This window comes from Tympanuchus pallidicinctus, unplaced genomic scaffold (assembly GCF_026119805.1).
Source record: "Tympanuchus pallidicinctus isolate F22 unplaced genomic scaffold, pur_lepc_1.0 scaffold1, whole genome shotgun sequence".
NCBI classification, from domain to species: Eukaryota; Metazoa; Chordata; class Aves; order Galliformes; family Phasianidae; genus Tympanuchus; species Tympanuchus pallidicinctus.
Window position 1 is genome coordinate 40,136,195 of NW_026294618.1, and position 18,954 is coordinate 40,155,148.

Below are 18,954 nucleotides of genomic sequence, written 5' to 3' on the forward strand. Positions count from 1 at the left end.
AGTACCCTCCAATGCAAAAAGATGGTTAGCACATCTTTTTTGCTAGTGCTGAAATAAACTGCTACTTTATGAAAGACCTGTCTTTATCCTGTTGTCTGAAGACAGTTGAATAACCTAATTTTCAATATTGGTCACAGACCAATCAATGGTCTCTATACCACACCATTTGCTGTCTTGCTGGTATGAACAAGAAGATTTGGGGGAAAATATTACTGCATCTACTTTCATAGTGAAAGTTTAGTAATCTAAAATGGAATTGTGAAATACTGAAGAGGACTGCAAAGGCATTAGTCATCCTCTTCACTGCTGCTTTTGTGCTATTACCTGTATAAACAAAAAAAGAAAAATTGAGTACTATCGTGGATTATACGATGATGTTGTGTAATATTGAAGTGTTCTACAACTTTGTGTCAAGACTGAATAGATTAGTTAAGAGATTATCTAGTCTGACTATAAGCAATTAGTCTGGGATGTCACTTTAACTGAATTAAAATAATTCTTCTTTGAGGAGCGGTATTATAGTTCCATGAGGGAAAATTTGTCTTAAGATACAAACTGAAAGTACTTACTGTCAGCTAATATTAAGGAAAGGCTTGAGATAGGAAAGCATATGAAGTATAGATACTCTTATTTTAAAATACATTTCTCTGTATCAGCTGCAGCATGCTGAAAAAGGAGAGAAATTCAGAAATTTTTCAATGTTTGTAGTAAATTGCTCTGCTAGCGACTCAGGTTCCTGTTTTGATAATTTTCTTTTCTTTGACTCCTCTGTTTTCTTTAAGGCCTTATTCGATTACAAGAGCTCATCAAGGCTCCATCACGATATAACCTGAGACTAAAAATCCGTCAGTTACCAGCTGACACAAAAGATGCAAAGCCATTGTTAAAGGAGATGAAAAGAGGAAAGGAATTCCATGTCATCTTTGACTGCAGCCATGAAATGGCAGCGGGCATCTTGAAACAGGTAATCCTCATTTTGCTTTCGATTCCTAATAAATGAAACTAATATCCAGTCTTAATGGCTTTTAACAAGCAGTTAAATCGTATGTTAGTTTTACTGAGGCCTAACTGAAAATCAGCCAAGAATTTTAGAGATAATTTTATTGGCATCTGTAATGATAGGTTTTTTGTTTTTTTTTTTTTTTTTAAAGAAACAGCTTGGTTTGTCTGTGTGGGGGGAGAAAAGGTATTTCACAGTGCACTTCACTGGGAAAAGGTACGCCTTGGTATTTTAGAGAATTAATGCCTTGAGCTTTTAAATACTTGCTTACAGTTATTATATATATGTATATATACATATTCCAGTTAAAGCTTTTAAATTGTGTACTTTTAACCAGGTAGTAATATTGGAATAGTACACTATTAAACTAGCACATTAGTGTAATCCTCTGGAAGGACAGAACTAATTGGTATTTTTAGAGCCATATTCTCCTCCTTTACTAACAAGACTGTGAAGGACCTGAATACATTCAGGCAGATGCTTTCGAAGTGTTTGCTCTGTTGTGTAAGATGAGTAGGCAAGAGATAGCAGAATCCCAAATACAGTGTTTTTATTGCTGAAGCATATTCCAATGCTGTCACTGAAGAGAAGATGGCAATATAAGAAAGATTATATTTAAAAAAAACAAGGAGCTTGTAAAAAAAGCTGCCAGTAATCCTGAGGTGTGCAATAAATGCATGTCTTTGTATATCTTCTTTAATGTAGTGAGCTAACCCCAAAGACTTAGAATTCCTAGCCCCAAAGACTTGGAATTCCTTAGACCGTTTTTCTCTAAGTTTTTTATTTGAGCTATGACTCGCAATTAGGTTAGGAAACATACCTGAAACAAAACAGTGCTCTACATTTCTAATGCACAGCTTTTTAGTGACCGCAATTTGCATTCATATTATGTATGCTAGCATATTGTATCGTTTAGTTCAAAAACAGTAAATACATTCTTTAACATTTGAAAAAAGATCTCTTGTTAATGGTACCTCAAGGTACGGCTGTGGGTACAATTAAAAAAGCAGGTAAAAACAGCAGGTAAACACATCTATGATCATTTTGCTTTATTGTGTGTTGATTAAGATTCTTTCATTAATTCTTACACATTTTAATATCTGCTTACAGTTCTGGTTTTCACTTAATGTAATGCAGCTTAATTAGTCCAATTGTATAGCCCAAATTATTAAATGTATATTTAATTCCTCTAAAATCTTAAAAATGCAGATAGAAAATATGTATTAATAACAGTACAAAGATGCAGTACTACAAATAACTCAATCAGTGCACATTATTATATATACTGTACCTCATATTTTTTACTTGAAAGGAAACTTTTATTTCATACAAAATTGGGGAAGAAAAAGTATGAGCTGAGAGAAATGGGAAGAAAATGAAAACCATTCCATATTTAATCATGTTCTAAGATCTGAGAATGAGCATGCAACTTCTTTAAATCAAATTCTGAACTGTTTTATCAGGCTACTCCACTTATCCTGAAGAATGTAAAAAGAGGTTACAGGAACAACTCCTCAATTTATTTTTTTTTTCGGTAATCTTTTAGTTTCCAGCTTCATTATTGCAGTATTTTAGAAGTGTCTAAGATTGGTAGTTCTGCTGAACATGACTTCTGCTTTCAAATTTGAAAAAAAAAAAAAAATAAAAATGCATGACAACTACTGTTTTCTGGCCAATAATACTTCATAAAAAAAATAAAAAACTCACCATTGATATGATGTGATTCTATCAAGGCAAATCTCAATGATTATTACATTACCAGGCAACCAGGGAAAGCAGACAGTATTTAAAATTTTCTTGTGGAGATATTTAAAATATTCTTATGGAGAGGTTACTTGGAGAGTGAAATCCGTGAGTGTAAACAGCTGTTTATATGACCTTACTAGAGCGAAAAACAAAAATGCTAACAGTGTTTGGTGTTGTAAGGTTTCTACTGGAGTTGGGATATTTCTCATAAGATAATGGTTTTTCCTGTGTTTAATAGAATTCAAATTGCTGTTGGTAGACTGTACTACAGTTCTAAATACAGGCAAAGACATCCTTTGAAAAAGTGTTGTTACAATTTTTGCCACTCTTGTCAAAGCTAAAAGCTCTGTTCTGCAGCTGCTATTTCAAATTTGTTTTAGCTTTTCACTTTTGTTTGAAAAAGAACATACAGACTAGTCATTTATTCCTTTCTTAGACAATGATGCAAGTAAAGTTTGCACAGCCTTCATTTATCTCTTTTGTATACAAATTTCACTATTATTACAATTGTATAATTATTGCCTTCAGCATATTTAAGAAGGTTTAACTGGTAGAAAATTGGCAAAGAATTATCTTTGTAATTCCTGGAAAGGAGAAAAATATTCTGTATTTGTGTAGCTTTTTTTTTTTTTTTTTTTTTTTTAAGGTGCTAAAGTGAGGTAAAAAAGAAAAACTGTCAAATACTAAAATGTTTACATAAATAGTACTAGACTCTAGAAGCTTTTGTGGAGAGTGAGAAGATATTGTGTATCCATACATGATCTTCAGGTGAAGGAGCATATGATGCAGTGATATTTCTAGCTTATTGCTTTAAAATAAATATTTGCAGATTTTCTTTTTACGAGTTAAAAAAAAAAAAAACGAACATTTTAGAATACACAGCTTATGAGAAACTATTTGATATCACATAGACAGCGCAGCAGATGAAGATGATGAAACACTATGTATCTTGCTAGTAAAAACTTACATGGAGAGTATTTTCTTTCATGGTTGGAAAAAATGTGTACACTTGAAGTATATGCTTGGGTCCTTGTTCTAAATGCATAATGCCAATAATTAAAATAGGGAAAAAAAATCCTGTTAGGTTATTTTTTTTAAGGAGATGAGGGGGCTCAATAATGAATGAAATATTGTCAATTGAGATTTTATGTGGTGAGTTAATGCAGCCATTCGTATGTAAAACTATAAGCCTCTTTCCAATTTACAGCTCTAAACAGTCTAATAGTACTCTTTGTATCAGATGATCTGGTTCATAAACTTCTTTAATAGTCAGTAATCTGCTCTAACTGCTAGGAAATGACTTGCTGGACCTAATTTTAGTACAGTTCCAAACCGGTCTTCTTCTGCAGCTTTTCATTTGCAGTGTAAGTGTGTTAAAAGTTATTATGTTAACACAGAAACATTCATCTTTTTATTTTTTTTTTTAAGGCTTTAGCTATGGGAATGATGACGGAATACTATCACTATATCTTTACCACACTGGTAAGTGGCAACATATGGATGACATCTAGCAAAGTTGTTACTTTCCTTAATTGCGTTATCTGACAAATCAAGAAAAAAGTTTGTAGAATGAAGTGTGAGTACATTATTTTTTCTCTGTTGAATTTTCTTTCTTTCAGTTAAAACTCATCGAGATGATTTAATTATTGTTCAACAGTTTGCCCTGGAAAGTGGCATTTCTGAGTAAATGTCTGACTCTTTAGTACTACAGTTTTAAACTTCTAAATAGAGTTAAGTAGATAACAGAGTTGTGTGTATTCCTCTGTTTTCCTTTTACAGTTCATTACTGATCTTACAACACAAGCCATTTCAAACATGAGGAAGAAGTGACTTGGTAAAACTATACTTGAAATGACCTATGTTTAAAATGTCATTCATGTTTAAGTCCTAAGTAAAATGAATCCTTTGTGGTAGGATGGACAGTTCATCTCAGCATTACAAAATGAGTTTATCAGAAGTATTATTATGGAATTAGCTTTTTGAATAGAAAACAAAGTAAATTCTGAAGTTCATTGAAACTGTTAAGGCTCTGAACAAATACCTCTCATTATAGAATGGCAAGTTGTGATATCATGGATTTGGGATCACATGCAAATTCAATTTCCTTCATTAGTCTTGGATTTTCAGTTTCTGTTAAATTTTATTTTGATGTTTTGATGAAAATTGCATCTTTGAGTTGAATGCTGTCCATTAGCATTTTATTATTATTCTTAAAGTCATTTTTAAAAAATCAGATTTTCTGTCATTCTTGTTTCCCTATTATAACATTTGCTTTTTTAGGAGCGATAAGGACTATATTCATTTGGTGCTATCAAACAATAATTTAATTTGCATAGACAGATTATAGGTTCTGATTTTGCAGTCAAGCTTTGGAGCTTGCATCAGAAATTACTTATTTTGATATATTAATTGCTTCTTACCTGACATGTTGAAAGTGCTGTCAAATAAATTTTCCAGCCACAGTGTTTATAGCAGTCTAGTGTGTACTCTCCCATGATTGATTCAGGGTCTAATGCACTAGCTGATTAATGCACCAACCTGTGTGTATTTGTAATATATGAATATAATATTGTTTTGTATATTTATTATATTCCAGTGTAAACATGAATGTACTTGGGGTAAACCATTGCATCTGAGTTTTTTTCAAAGCAAAAATTGAGAGAATGATGAAACGTTGTTCTGGTCAGTCTTTCATTTGGAAAAAAAAAAAAAAAAATTTCTTTAAAAAGTGGGAATGAGTTAGGTTATTTATAAATACAAAACACTTGACCCCTATATAAATCAAGTGTCATATGTAGAAAATGGTATCATAATTACTACTTCTAATTGAAAATAGTGCCTGGCATCTGTGGTTGATTTTTAGACAAATTAGTGTTAACATATTTCATATTCTAACATATTTCTTAACATATAATATTGAAATATGTTCTGGTTTTCCATAGTACAATATTATATTTTCTTCAGTTCTAATCAGTAAAAAATTGTATTCAGGGAAATATTACAAATAAATGACTATTTCATGGAAATTTAAACTATATTAAACTCTAAGCAAAGAGCAAATTAAAAAGGAAATTAAAGACAAAGTTTAGACAGTTTCTATCTTCAGTGAAACTAGAAATATGTTGCTTGCCAGTAATGTCTCATTATGTCACTTTCAAAAATTATTTAAAGGGAAACAGGAAAGCCAAGAAATAAACCAAATGAAAATTCATTTAATGTGCTTAGCTAAACCAAATGAGTCACGGATATTTTGTTCATCAAATATTGAAATTTAATCAATTGGCAAATGTCACAGTTGTAGAGAGAAATTCCTAATCAAGAATAGGTCTGTGTTTGCAAGCATGATTAGTAGATATGAAGAATACTTTGGTTAAATTTAAGCTGTGATCAAAAGGTGCAGACCATGTGCAGTCTCCCTTTTCCCTCCTCTCATTTAAATGTCTAAAGATAAATAACTTTCATTCAAAGGGAAAATATAGTAAGTCTGTTCTGTTTATCATATAACAGACTGTTTCTGGTAAGCCAAAAATTAAAAAAAAAATAAAAATAAAAAAAATAAAATAAAATAAAATAAAAATAAATAAAAAAAGATGTTTACTGATTAGTTATAATATTTATGCCTACTTGGAGCTTTTCTATTATTAGAGTAGGAATACTTAGGCTGTTCAGAAAGTAATGTCTCCTGTTTGTTTATGTGGAAACTACAACAGATACAAAGCATTTGATAGAGTGAATTCACAGATACAAAGCACTGTTTTTCAAAATATTCACCATCATTTGCTATGCGTTTTTGCTAATGATGAAAAAGAGTTGAATGCTGCACTCATGAAAACCTGCATGACCATCCGTGACGTGGCTTGTCTTTCACACCATTGCCTCCACTGCTAAAGTGTACCACCCATCATGTCACTGTACTAACATCCACTGTTCGGTATCTATAAACATTCAGCAAGTATCGAGATGCGTCAGTGGATGCCTTTTTTTCAACATGGAGGATTTCAATTAATCCTCTTGCCTTTTCATGTGCATTTCCATGTCAGACACTATTTTGTCAGGCTTCTTTTGTGATTTCACCTGTTACACTCCAACAAAATTTAATAGAATATTGGTGTGAAAGTTCAGTCTCTATTGCCATACCACCAAAATCTGCCTCTGACATCGTGGACCAAAAGAAGAAAATAGAAGTCATTAATCATAATTGAAGTTGCTCTTCTTCTGTGAACTGGACTGCTGGTTGGCTGAGTTATCTGAAATGTGCAGTCCTCCAAATAAACAGAACATACTTCCTTATATGTACAGCAAGTGTAGTATTGCATCTCAGTCTCAAAGATGAAAATGCAGTGTATCAAAATATTCATGTAATGTTTATTTTTTTCAGGACCTGTTTGCCTTAGATGTGGAACCATATCGGTATAGTGGAGTTAATATGACAGGATTCAGAATTTTAAACACGGAAAATAGCCAAGTGTCATCTATCATTGAAAAGTGGTCTATGGAGCGATTGCAAGCACCTCCTAAACCTGATTCAGGTTTGCTGGATGGATTTATGACGGTATGAATATCACTGTTTAGCTACTCTTTTTGTATGTGCTTGTGAATATATCTCCCATCATCTCAATTTTTAATTTCTGTGACTATAAATTTTTTTGAGGCATAGGTCCAAATATTATTGTGATTATTATTTAGGCAATAACAGTGGTTTTAATTTAATATTCTACAGTCTGAAAACATGTTACTGGTGAAAATAATTACATACTAATTTGTGTAGCATCATGTCAAATCCCAGCCAAAATGAATCTAAATCACAGTCTCTTTCTTTATATTTTCTATTATTCATTTAGGTTGCTCTTTAATAATGTTTTTTGTTTCATTTCTGCTTGATTCTTTTTTAAAATATAATTTATAAAAATTACAAAGAATTTTGTTTTTCCAGTTTCTATGCACTGACTTAAATATGTTTTTATATCTTTGTTTTCTTTCACTGCTGTTATTCTCCAGTCTCTGTTCAGTTCCCAAAAATGAAAATCACTTTTATCCAGATAAACTTTCATTGCTGAGTATTCAGTAACTTTCTGCCTTTATTTATTTGTTGGAATTAAATCTAATATGGTGCTAAAAGGAATAGATTTATTTGAAACATATCCTATATTAGAACTATTTTAATTTTCAAATTAATTGGAATAACTGGATTTCTGATTTGTAACATCTTTGCTGATAGAATTCTACTGCTTTTTAGAATTTTAGAAAACATTTAATATTCCATTTGAAAAAAAAATTCTTGAAGATAGATATGTTAGTTATATAGTAACTATATAGATTGTGTTATGTGAGCCATGTAACAAGTAATTTTGTGAACAGCTGTTTCTGATAAGATTTAAGATTTTATAGATATTAGATAATAAATGAAAATATGTATTTTTATAAGTTAATTTTCTTTTTGTCTTGTTTTTAGAAAATTATCCTGTTTAATTTTTTTTCATCTATTTTTCCTTATATGTAGTATTTAATATAAAAATTGGAAACATTTTAAGATTAATCTATGTAAGAGTTTAATTATGCTGCGCTTTTAAAGTGTTATATTATGGAATCTGTAAAGATCAATTGTTCTTTTCTCTAAGTAATTCCAAATAAGCAAGTTTGTCCCCCCAAATTCTTGAAATGTTTGATGGATGCATGTAGTTCATGTAGAGCTACTGACTATGATTTGAAGGCATTGTTTTGTGCTTTCTTGTTTGCATTAATACTATAATTCCTTGATTTTTATCTTTTTCAAAGTAAAAATTGTAGCAATTCATCTCACTCATTGAAGTTGTATATTTTAAGCATTGATCAATTTGGTAGTCCTCAAACATTTTAATGGTTACCAAGATCAGTAGCAGCAGTTACATTATCAAAACACTGGGCTGTGGGCAGTAAAATCACAGAGTGATAAAAACTGGAATAGAATTCCAGGAGCCAATTCTCATGGTTTTGTTCTTTGTGGTGCTATAAAGAAAGTGACATTCTTAGAAAAGATTGTGTTGTGATGCAGAAGCTTATTATTGCTAGCATGTTACTGCATGAGACTGTACATAACAGCAATACTTTCTCTCAGGATAGAAAAAGATGAAGAAATGCATGAAAAACATATGGGATTCTTTTCTTGACCCTTAAGAGCCCTCTTTGTATATCTGAATGCTTTCTGTAGTCACCACAAGAACCGAGCATTCATACTAATTGTGACAAATATTTTATGGAGATTGTTTATAGAGGTGAAGCATCAAAATGTAATTTGATTATATTTAGTTTTTTAGTTGATTACATTAGTTTTAGATACTTGAGATATGCAAATAGAATTTAAAGTATTTTTAAAGGCAAAGAATTTTGACAAGTTTTAAGGGGTATGATCTAGCTCTTAGAAGCAGAAAAGGTATAAACAAATGAATTTTAAAAGAGCTAGTTTGGGAAGACATAAATGTATGTCATGATCTCTTTGCACAAAGTTCTTTCTGTACTCAGTGGAATAAAGTCATTTTATTGACTGTCAATAGTTGTTAGGTTAGACAAATTCAACTTTCATTTCACTGTAGTTAATATGTATTTTAAGTCAGAAATACACCGAGGAATTAAAGACTGTGCACAGGTATTGATTGCTGCTAAGGAATACTCTATTATAGTCATACAGGCTGATCTGGAAAAGTTGTTTTATTTTCATTGGTTGCGAATGGAGGCAGTTTATCCAGAAAAACAGTATCAAAATGGCTTTGGTTTGAGTCAAAAAAAAAAAAAAAAGAAAGAAAAAAAAGCCCTTTACCATCTGAAAGCAGAGAATTTGCCAAATAAAAACCTAAGGTATATATTTCTCTGAGTAGAAACCACAAGCAACTGCGATTGGTTTCAAGTGGTATTAAAATCAGTCACTTTTGGATCACAGAATTTATATGCTCAGTTGGTATTTGAGTTATGTTGTTCTTCCTCCAAGATTTCCACCATATGTAGATCAGCTTAGACATCATGCCAGAGTTAGAACTGTCAATTTAATTCTGACATTTAATTAAATTTAATATTTTATTTTTAGTAATTCATAGATTTCCCACTTGTAAAGTTTACTGGCTTAAAGCTATTTTCTATAGGCATATTTAACTCTCTCATTAGCATACCAACATCATATCATCATATTTTGCTTGCATAATTATTCATAGTAATCAAATTGGTATAGAAAAATTTATCAGTAATGAGCAGTGAATATTTTGTGAAGTCCTGTTATAAAATGTACTGTACAGAGGAACAAAAAAAACTTTACTTTAGTATACCTGACTTACTATTGTGTCTGTCCAAGCTGAACATACTTAGAAGGAAAAACAAACACCATAAAACAATATAACTGTGTTCTTACACTTAAGTGTGACAGTCACCATTCAAGACAAGCGTACTGTGAATAGAGTGATATAAATTCAGAATTCTACTGTGCCATTATTAATCTCCCACTGTGTTTTATGCCTCAAATCAGAACTTAGCATTCATAATTAAGATGACCTAACAGGTTCTGTTGCTTAATTAACATGAAGTTTTCATTACTAATTGCTATTGTAGTCATCTGATTTAGCTATCTGCTTTCTTCTTAGGTAGGAATGAGTGTCCTTTATTCTAATCTGAATATCAATTCTATGTTTTCATGTTCACTTTAGTAGCTGTATATGGCAGGTACAGGGAAGCACTGTGGTACTTGAGAATACTATATCTAATATCAACATTGGGTTTTCTCATATTTTGGGTCTGATACATCTTGTAGGCTGCTGTGCAGAATGGAACACTGTGCTCCATTATTGTTTCTCTTGTGTGGTTGCATGTTTGTTTTTCGTATTTTTTAAAATAATAATTATTCCTCCTTACCTTTCTGGTCATAATGTGTTTTTCAAGCTTAGTTCCTCTCCAACATGGAATGTATTTCTCAGCATATGAAAGCCAATTTTAATAGAAATTGAGAGTGCTGATAAATACTGAGTGCAAAAATATAGAGCATTTTTACATACACAGTATTCTGAGTATGAAATTTTAATCTAATTTAAAAAACAACCTCATGAATAATAAAGAATAAAGATTTGAAATTTGTAAGAGCTGATGTGTAGCCTCTCAGAGAAATTTACTTTGAAAAGAAAATCAAGAAAATTTTCTTGATCAAAAGAATATGCAGGGCATTCCCTCCAAAGAACTGTCTAGGACATTCGTTGTAAACTAATACTTTAGCATGATGCAATAAAAATGCTGAAAAGATAATTGCTTTGGAATTTTAAGTGATTTTTACATTAAGATAATACAATAGAAAAAATTGGAGACAATAAAATAAGAGATTAATAGAATGAGAGAAGACTTTGCAGTCATGACACTTGTAGCTTAGAAGTCATCAGAAAATAGAATTAAAGAAAGTGGTCCAGTTTTGTGCATGATAAAAGCAAGGCTTACTGAAGTTTTAAATGAAAATGGGAAGTAGCTCCCACATCATAGTTGGATATAGTTGGACAGTAATAATACTGAGAGTACTCTTCTTCTGCTATCGAAGGGCAAGTATGTATTTGCCAGGTTCAGTGTCCTACTGAAAAAAAACATTTGATACAATTGACTTGGAACTATGTGTCTCTGATTCATTTTGATTGAAGTTAGGTGAGAAGAGCAATCTAAGAAGAAGCATGAGTAAAATAATACTGTGGAAGTTAAGGAAAAGATTTTAACCAGGATACGCTAAAACTGAGCTGCTAGTCAAGAAATCAGGGAGGTGCAAAAATGGAAATGTATGCTATTAGTAATACCAGTATTTCATATAACTAGTTTCTATTTTTTTTAACCTAATTTTGTCCTCTACCTCTCCCTCTCCCGTTTTTTTGTTTGTTTGTTTGTTTGTTTGTTTGTTTGTTTTTTTTGTTTTGTTGTTGTTGTTGTTGTTGTTTTTGTTTTCCTACAAAATTCTTTGGTTACCTTTCTCCCAGATAAAGCAACATTTTATGATATATGCAGGATTTTCCTTTGGCATGCTTCTGAAGTTAAATGGTCAAATGACTTTCTTTGTTTGGCCTAATTCCTCCTTCATACAGGATATTTCATAACTGTACAAAGTCATTTAAAAAGAAGCATTATTACACTAGATATGAATTCTACACTGTGAAGAAAGCTCTATTAAAATTTTGTTTCCTTTTTCTTTATAGTTACTTGTAGGTAAAAAATAGATTCACTGCAAGTGTAACCTTTTACTTGTTGAATTAGTGTTTTAATGAAGTTTAGGTGCTTACCTACACATACTAACAGATTATGCAGCTGCTTTTCTTCCTGCTAATTCCCTAGAGTGTGTTTTGATTTCCTAAGAATAATAAATGATTTCATGTTTGTTTGTGTATGTGATTTAATATGGTAATCTCCTTAATTTAATGATGAAGTTGTTTTATGGGATATGAAGAAGACTCAATTTGGTGAATAACTTGTTACAAATTAGTCATTTAATTTTTTTTAACTGCAGGAGGATATTTGTGAAACAGCTATTTTTAATCTGTACCTAACAAGTGACAGGGAGTTATATCTGAGGTAGCTAGAAGGCACTGTTACTGGACAGAAGGATTTGATGAGAAAAAGGAGCAGTTCGGATGCATGACGGCGAAAAAATCCATAAAAATAAAGAGAAATAAATGTTAATTTCAAAAAATCAACCTCAGATTGTGATTTAGAGTTTCAAATATGAGAGTTTGTTACATAGACAACTTTATACCTTTAGCAAAAAACTATTTTTCTGGATTTGCTGAGATGTGTTCAGTAAAACACTATGGCGGCAACTGCGTACTTCAAAGAAAATACTAAACAACTGCTGATTGCTGCATTACAAGCCAGGAATCTCCCCTAGGCACATTTAACTTCACGAGTTTAGGGATTGTGCAAGATTTTGTGCTATAAGATGTTTTAGAAATGATTCGTCAGATATTTTGAAAATTAATCTCATTATTAAATATTTGACTCCTGCTTGTAGTTTTTGTTGTTATTTTAGGAGACAAGATCTTTCAGAAACTTGCAGTCCTGTCCTTGAAGCAAAGATATGTCCAGGTGTTGTGTATCATTTATCAGAAATAAATTGCAGCTCTGATCCTGTGGAAGACATGAAAGTCTACGATGTGTTTGATATGTGCAGATATTTGTAAATATAGTAGTACTTATATAATACTTGCATATTAGAACTCTCCTGCTACATCTTCACAAAGTACTAGAGAGAAACAACTAGTAGGAAAATGTCAGAACTTGGGCAACCTGAGCAAGCTCATACTTAGTCAGTAAGACTTGTGAAAGTAGAGTTTATTTTTTGAAATAGAAATTTAAGTGCCTTTACTAATGAAATATTGAAGTATCTGCACTGTATGAAATTTAAAGTCTAAGAAAAGCAGCCCAATAAAACATAGAGACAGTTTTCATAAGTGAAGAATTTTGAAATTCATTTTTGTCATTCATTTATGCACTGTATTTATTGTAAATTTTCAGGAAAGGTGAACAAAATGTAGTATTACTTTTATTCTGTTTCTTTGCTGTTATCAGTAAAGAATGTTCTTGTTCAAAGCAGCATAAGCAATGAATGCTAGTAATCAGCACACATTTCTGCGAATGAACCACTTAGCAACCACTGTTTACAGTGGTAGGGCATGCAGTGGTGGCAGTGGAGCCATGAGTTAAGGAATGATGGAAATCATTTAATTTCTGGAGTGAAAAGAACTGGAAATTTAGACCTTACTATGTGCTTATCAGCTTCACAGTGGCACTGCCTGTTAGTTATCGCTGATATGCACTCAAGTGAGAAGTAAGCATACGTTCAGGGTAAACTCCATATCCTATGGAAATCAGAGTACATATCTAATTTGACTAGCCTTTGGTTTGATTTTGCTACAGGCATACCTATCTTAGTGATTAAATATGGTAATGTACAAGGTCTGCTCTGAAAATGATGCCTCCTATTTTATTATATTGACCTATGAGGTCAGAGCAGGATATTGGAGGTGTGGCAGTAGAGATTTAACCTTCCTGCCAATATTCTGTTACATTTTGTTGGCATGTGACAGATGGCAGCAGAGAGGCAGTCTGACAAGAACATAATTGACGTGGAAGTGTGTGTAGCAAAAGAGTGTAATTGAAATATTGCACCTCTTGATATTCACTGATGCTTGCTGAGTGTTTATGGAGATCAGATGTGGATGTGAGCACAGTGAGGTGGTGGTGGGGGTGCATTTTAGCACTCACAACAATGATGTGAAAGACGGGAAAAATTCTGGATGGTCATGTAGATTTTTATGAGTGCAACATACAGGCTCTCGTTCATCACTAGCAAAAATGGCTACTAGTGGTGACTGCTGAAAATCATTGAAACTGAAAATTGTCTCAACTGTGGGATCAGGAAAATCAAGGCGCAGACGGAACTGAACTTGGCGAGGGATGTGAAAAACAATAGGAATACTTTATACAGGTACATTGTCCAGAAGAGACAGGCCAAAGTGAGTGTACCTCCTTTGGTAAATGTAAATGGAGAACTTGCTTCAACAGACAAAGAGAAGGCTGAGGTACTGAATGAGTTCTTTGCCTCGGTCTTCACTGGCAGCCAGGATTCCAGTACTTCTCATGTCCCCGAGCCCTGCATCCCTAAACCTCGAGGGGGAACCGGGATGGTAAATCCCCCCCGCTGTGAGGACAGAGCAGGTCCAAGACCACCTCATGAGACTGAATGTGTACAAGTCTATGTGGACAAGGGAAAGGCGACCGATGTCATTTACCTGGACTTGAGCAAGGCCTTCGACATGGTCTTCCACCACACTGCGGTGTCCCCCAAGAGTCTGTCTTGGCACCGGTGCTCTTTAACATCTTTATCAATGACATCGATGACGGAATTGAGTGCGTCCTCAGCAAGTTTGCTGACACCAAGCTGAGTGGTGCAGTTAACATGGTTGAAGGAAGGGATGCCATTCAGAGGGACCTCAAGAGGCTGGAAAGGTGGGCCCAGGTGAACCTGATGACGTTCAACATGGCAAAGTACAGAGTTTTGCATTTGGGCTGAGGGAATACCAGGCATCCATACAGACTGAAAGGAGCAGTCCTTGAGAGCAGCCCTGCAGAGAAAGACCTGGGGGTCCTGATGGATGAAAAACTTAGCATGAGCCAGCAATGTGCCCTTGTGGCTTGGAAGGCAAATGGTATCCTGGGCTCCATCAGAAGAGGGGTGGCCAGCAGGGAAAGGGGCATCGTCCCCCTCTACTCTGCTCTTGTGAGGCCCCATCTGGAATACTGCATCTAAGTGTGGAGCCCCCAGTACAAAAAAGACAGGGATCTGTTGGAGAGGGTCCAGAGGAGAGCCACGCAGATGATCTGGGGACTGGAGCATCTTCCCTATGAAGACAGGCTGAGGGAGCTGGGCTTGTTCAGCCTGGAGAAAAGAAGGCTACAAGGTGACTTTCAATATCTAAAGGGAGCCTACAAACATGAGGGGGATCAACTCTTTGAAAGGGTGGATAACAGCAGGACAAGGGGAAATGGCTTTAAGTTGAGGGAGGGGAGATTTAGGTTGGATATCAGGGGGAAATTGTTTACAGAGAGAGTGGTGAGGTATTGAAACAGGCTGCCCAGAGAGATTGTGGATACCCTGTCCCTGGAGATGTTAAAGGCCAGGTTGGATGGGGCCCTGGGCAGCCTGGTCTAGTATTAAATGTGAAAGTTGGTGGCCCTGTGTGTGGCAGAGGGGTTGGAGATTCATGATGCTTGAGGTCCTTGGCCATTCTGTTATTGTACGTAAATATGCCTCAGGATATTCAAGTGTTTTAATTTGATCATAGTTTGGTAAGCTCTATGCTCATTATTTTGTTACATCATTAAAAACTATTTCAGATGGTGCTATATACCTGCATTTAGGCAGTTTAATCAAACTTCTAGCCAGGATTGTATCAGTGACTATATTTTTGTCTTAAACTGTCCAGTGGGACTATAGTGGTTACAAGCACGCATACATTAAACAGTCTGTGGGAATATTCAGTCATCAGCTTGAAACTGCATGTGGATACCTTCATGTCAGTCTGGAGACAAAATGATGTGCTTTTGTTACTGTGTATTTTCTTTGAAATCTGAGGCCATTGCAGTCCTAAGCTACATTCAACATTGGAAATAGATACCAAAATACCGTGCTAGATACAATCAAGAGAATCAACTATTATGTTATAAAATAAATATTTCAATTATCACCGTTTTTGCACTCTTCATACTTCTACTTCCCAAGTTCTGAAAATCTATCTAGTATATATAAACAGTAGAGATAGGATATCCTATTGAAAATAATGAGAGGATGTGTGATGTCCTGGAAATAAATACTCAAAAAAAAAACCAAAAAAAAAAAAAAAAAGTCTACATTTTAAAGCAACGGAATCATTTATTCAAGACTGGTCGCGAAATGCTGTTGGAAAAGTTTTATTTTGTAAAGAATATTCTATGCATGTAATTTCTCTCAACATTTAAAATGAAAAAAAAAAATCCTATTATTTTTCTTCTGTTATTTGTAGCAATGGATGTACTGCGTATTCCTTTTCTCTGTTGAGCTATATGTTGAGACTTGAGTTCAACAAAATGTTAAACACACTTTCTTGTTGAAAAACCAATATAAAGCTTCTCAATAGTCCTGTTGTAGTCAACTGGATGATGGCATTTGATGTGAAGTAAGCAGTTAGTCTAAATGGGTCTTCAGAATTCACTTATATGAAAGGTACAGTTTTATGCACATTACTTTGTTACACTCCTTCACACTTTTGTACTGACAGAAGGCTGAGAATCTCGAGTTATTTCTGAGTATGGAGGACAATCCCTGTCCAGTTTTTTTTGTTATAAATGATAGTTCACAAAATACCATTTTGCAAATAGTGTACACCTGATAGGATTGTTATCACTGTTGCTTCTGTAAAAGATGAACCGCTACTCACTCTCAAAAAGTTTTATTTCACATATGGATTTTCTACTGACTGTTTATATTTGAAATTATTGATTTTGCAGAGAGCAGGTGTTTATATATATATATGTATACATAAAGCTTCGTACACAGTTCTTAAATTACACCTGAAGATTAATGTCAATAATAAATGATGTTTATCTTAGACTGTTTTGGATTTCTTAGTCTTTTATTTGCCTAAAATACAAAGAAGTTACTCTGATATAAATTTCATAGATCAAATTAGATTGATTCATACTAAATAACTCTATCTGAAGTAATGTTCTTGTCTACAATATTGTTGAAAAGAAAATTTTGTCTATTCATCTTTAAACAGAAAAAAAACCCAACCCTTTTGTGATAATGCTCCTTGTTTTTGTCCCAGTTTACTGAGCATTCTGCACACTGTGAATCATATTTCATGTTAATATGGGTGCCAGAAGTAGCAGATCTTATGTAGGCCATATCACATTGTGTATATCTAGAGTTGGAATCAAGGATCATAAAGTTAACACCTGGAAGACCACCAGCTTGTACCACTAAGTTTTTAGAAGGTGTTATTCGCAAAACTTCCTGACTGGACTATCTTGGACTCCATAGGGAAAACTGGCATACCCAAACATGCCTTTTGATTAGTGGTAGATTTGATACAGATTTTTTTAGTTGGTAGTGTAATAGTATTTTGTATTCCCCAGAAATGTGTTGGCTTTTACTGTTTTGTTATCTATAGATTGCAGAGTGTGAATGAACTCCTGACATAGATGATGAGGCTCAAGGAATTAATTGGGTGATATATTTGTATATTTATAAATTCTAAAGTTTAGTGTAGACGTCTGTAAAAACAACGTACATAAAATTACATAGAAGCCAATGTAGTAGCTATTGTTCAAACAGGAAAGTACTGTAATATATTTAAATCTGAGGATTGTTCTCATGTTCTTTTTCATTGATAGAACATATTTTAAAGAGGATGTATCTTCGATCTTCAAAATGTTTTGTGTTCTGTGAATAATTCTGCTCTGTTCCTGCCCATGAAAATGTTTTTTCATTTTAAGGTCTCCTTTTATTGTGGTGAAAAAGAATTTCAAGAGAATATCAAGTACATAGGAGTATATATTATAGGGTGGATATATTTATTTTTTACTTTTTTTCAAACACAGAAATGTGAACATATTACTTCATGCATCAAATATCTTCAGCCTAAAGTTTATTCCATGATTACAAATTGAAAAAAAAGTGAGGTCTATATTCACTGAAAGAGAGGCTTCTTTCTTGGATGGCAAGATTTATTGGAATGTCTGGCATAGTTAGGTTTTAAGAACTTTGAACAAAACAATGGTTAGGAAATGCTTAGATGTGCCACAGCTTTTCAATTCACAAGGTATACTAATCTTTCCATATTTGGCCTATACACTGATTAAATAGTTAGCCCTAGTTAAAGATGATCTATGAGGAACAGCAATGTTAGTAAATTTGAGGTAAACAGTTAGACATGGAGATCTTGAAAGAAGATTCCTTTAAATGGAAAGTAATGTAGTCCAACTCCTGCAATGAGCAGGGACAACTATAACTCCATCAAGTTGCTCAAAGCTGGCTACATAATGACCTTGAATGTCTCCAGGGACAGGGCATCCACTATATCTTGGGCAACCTGTTCCACTGCTTCACTATTCTTATTGTAAAAACAACAACAACAAAACGGCCTTATATCCAACCTAAATTTACCCTAAGTTTGAAACCATTTCCCCTTATTCTATCACACCACACTAAAGAGTCTGTTCCCTTCTCTATTATAGCCCCCTTTTAGATACTGAAAGAATACTATCTAGTCTATTCAGAGCCTTCTCTTCTTTGGACTGAACAGCCCCATCTCTCCCAATCTGACCTCGCAGTGGAGGTGTTCCATTCCTTGAATCACTTCTGTGGCTCTACTTTGGACATTGTCCAACATGTCTATGTCTTTCTTGTAGTGAAGACTCTACATCTACATCTGTATGCAGTACTGCAGATGAAGTCTCACAGTGGGGGGCGGGATTCCCTCCCTCAACCTACTGACTATAGTTCTTTTTATGCAGCCCAGTATATGGTTAACTTTCTGGGCTGTGAGGGCACGTTGCTGGCATTGTACGTGATTTTGCTAGGTTGCACTTAATGCTTGTTTTTTTTTTGTTTGATTTTTTTATTTTTTATTTTTATTTTTTTTGTTACAGCTTGCTGTTCTGACCAAATACTTTTTAGCATTTACAAAGAC

At 33.7% G+C, this 18,954-nt stretch overlaps 1 protein-coding gene across 4 annotated transcripts in view; it reads left to right on the forward strand.

Moving 5' to 3' along the window:
• The window catches only part of GRIK2 (glutamate ionotropic receptor kainate type subunit 2), a 352,850-nt gene that overhangs the window by 132,788 nt on the left and 201,108 nt on the right, over positions 1-18,954 (forward strand). For all 4 annotated transcript variants that reach the window (XM_052685593.1, XM_052685429.1, XM_052685664.1 and 1 more), the window contains 3 exons: positions 783-964; positions 4,175-4,228; positions 7,125-7,298. In XM_052685593.1, the coding sequence (XP_052541553.1) occupies positions 783-964; positions 4,175-4,228; positions 7,125-7,298 (410 nt within the window). The remainder of the gene's footprint in view (positions 1-782; positions 965-4,174; positions 4,229-7,124; positions 7,299-18,954) is intronic.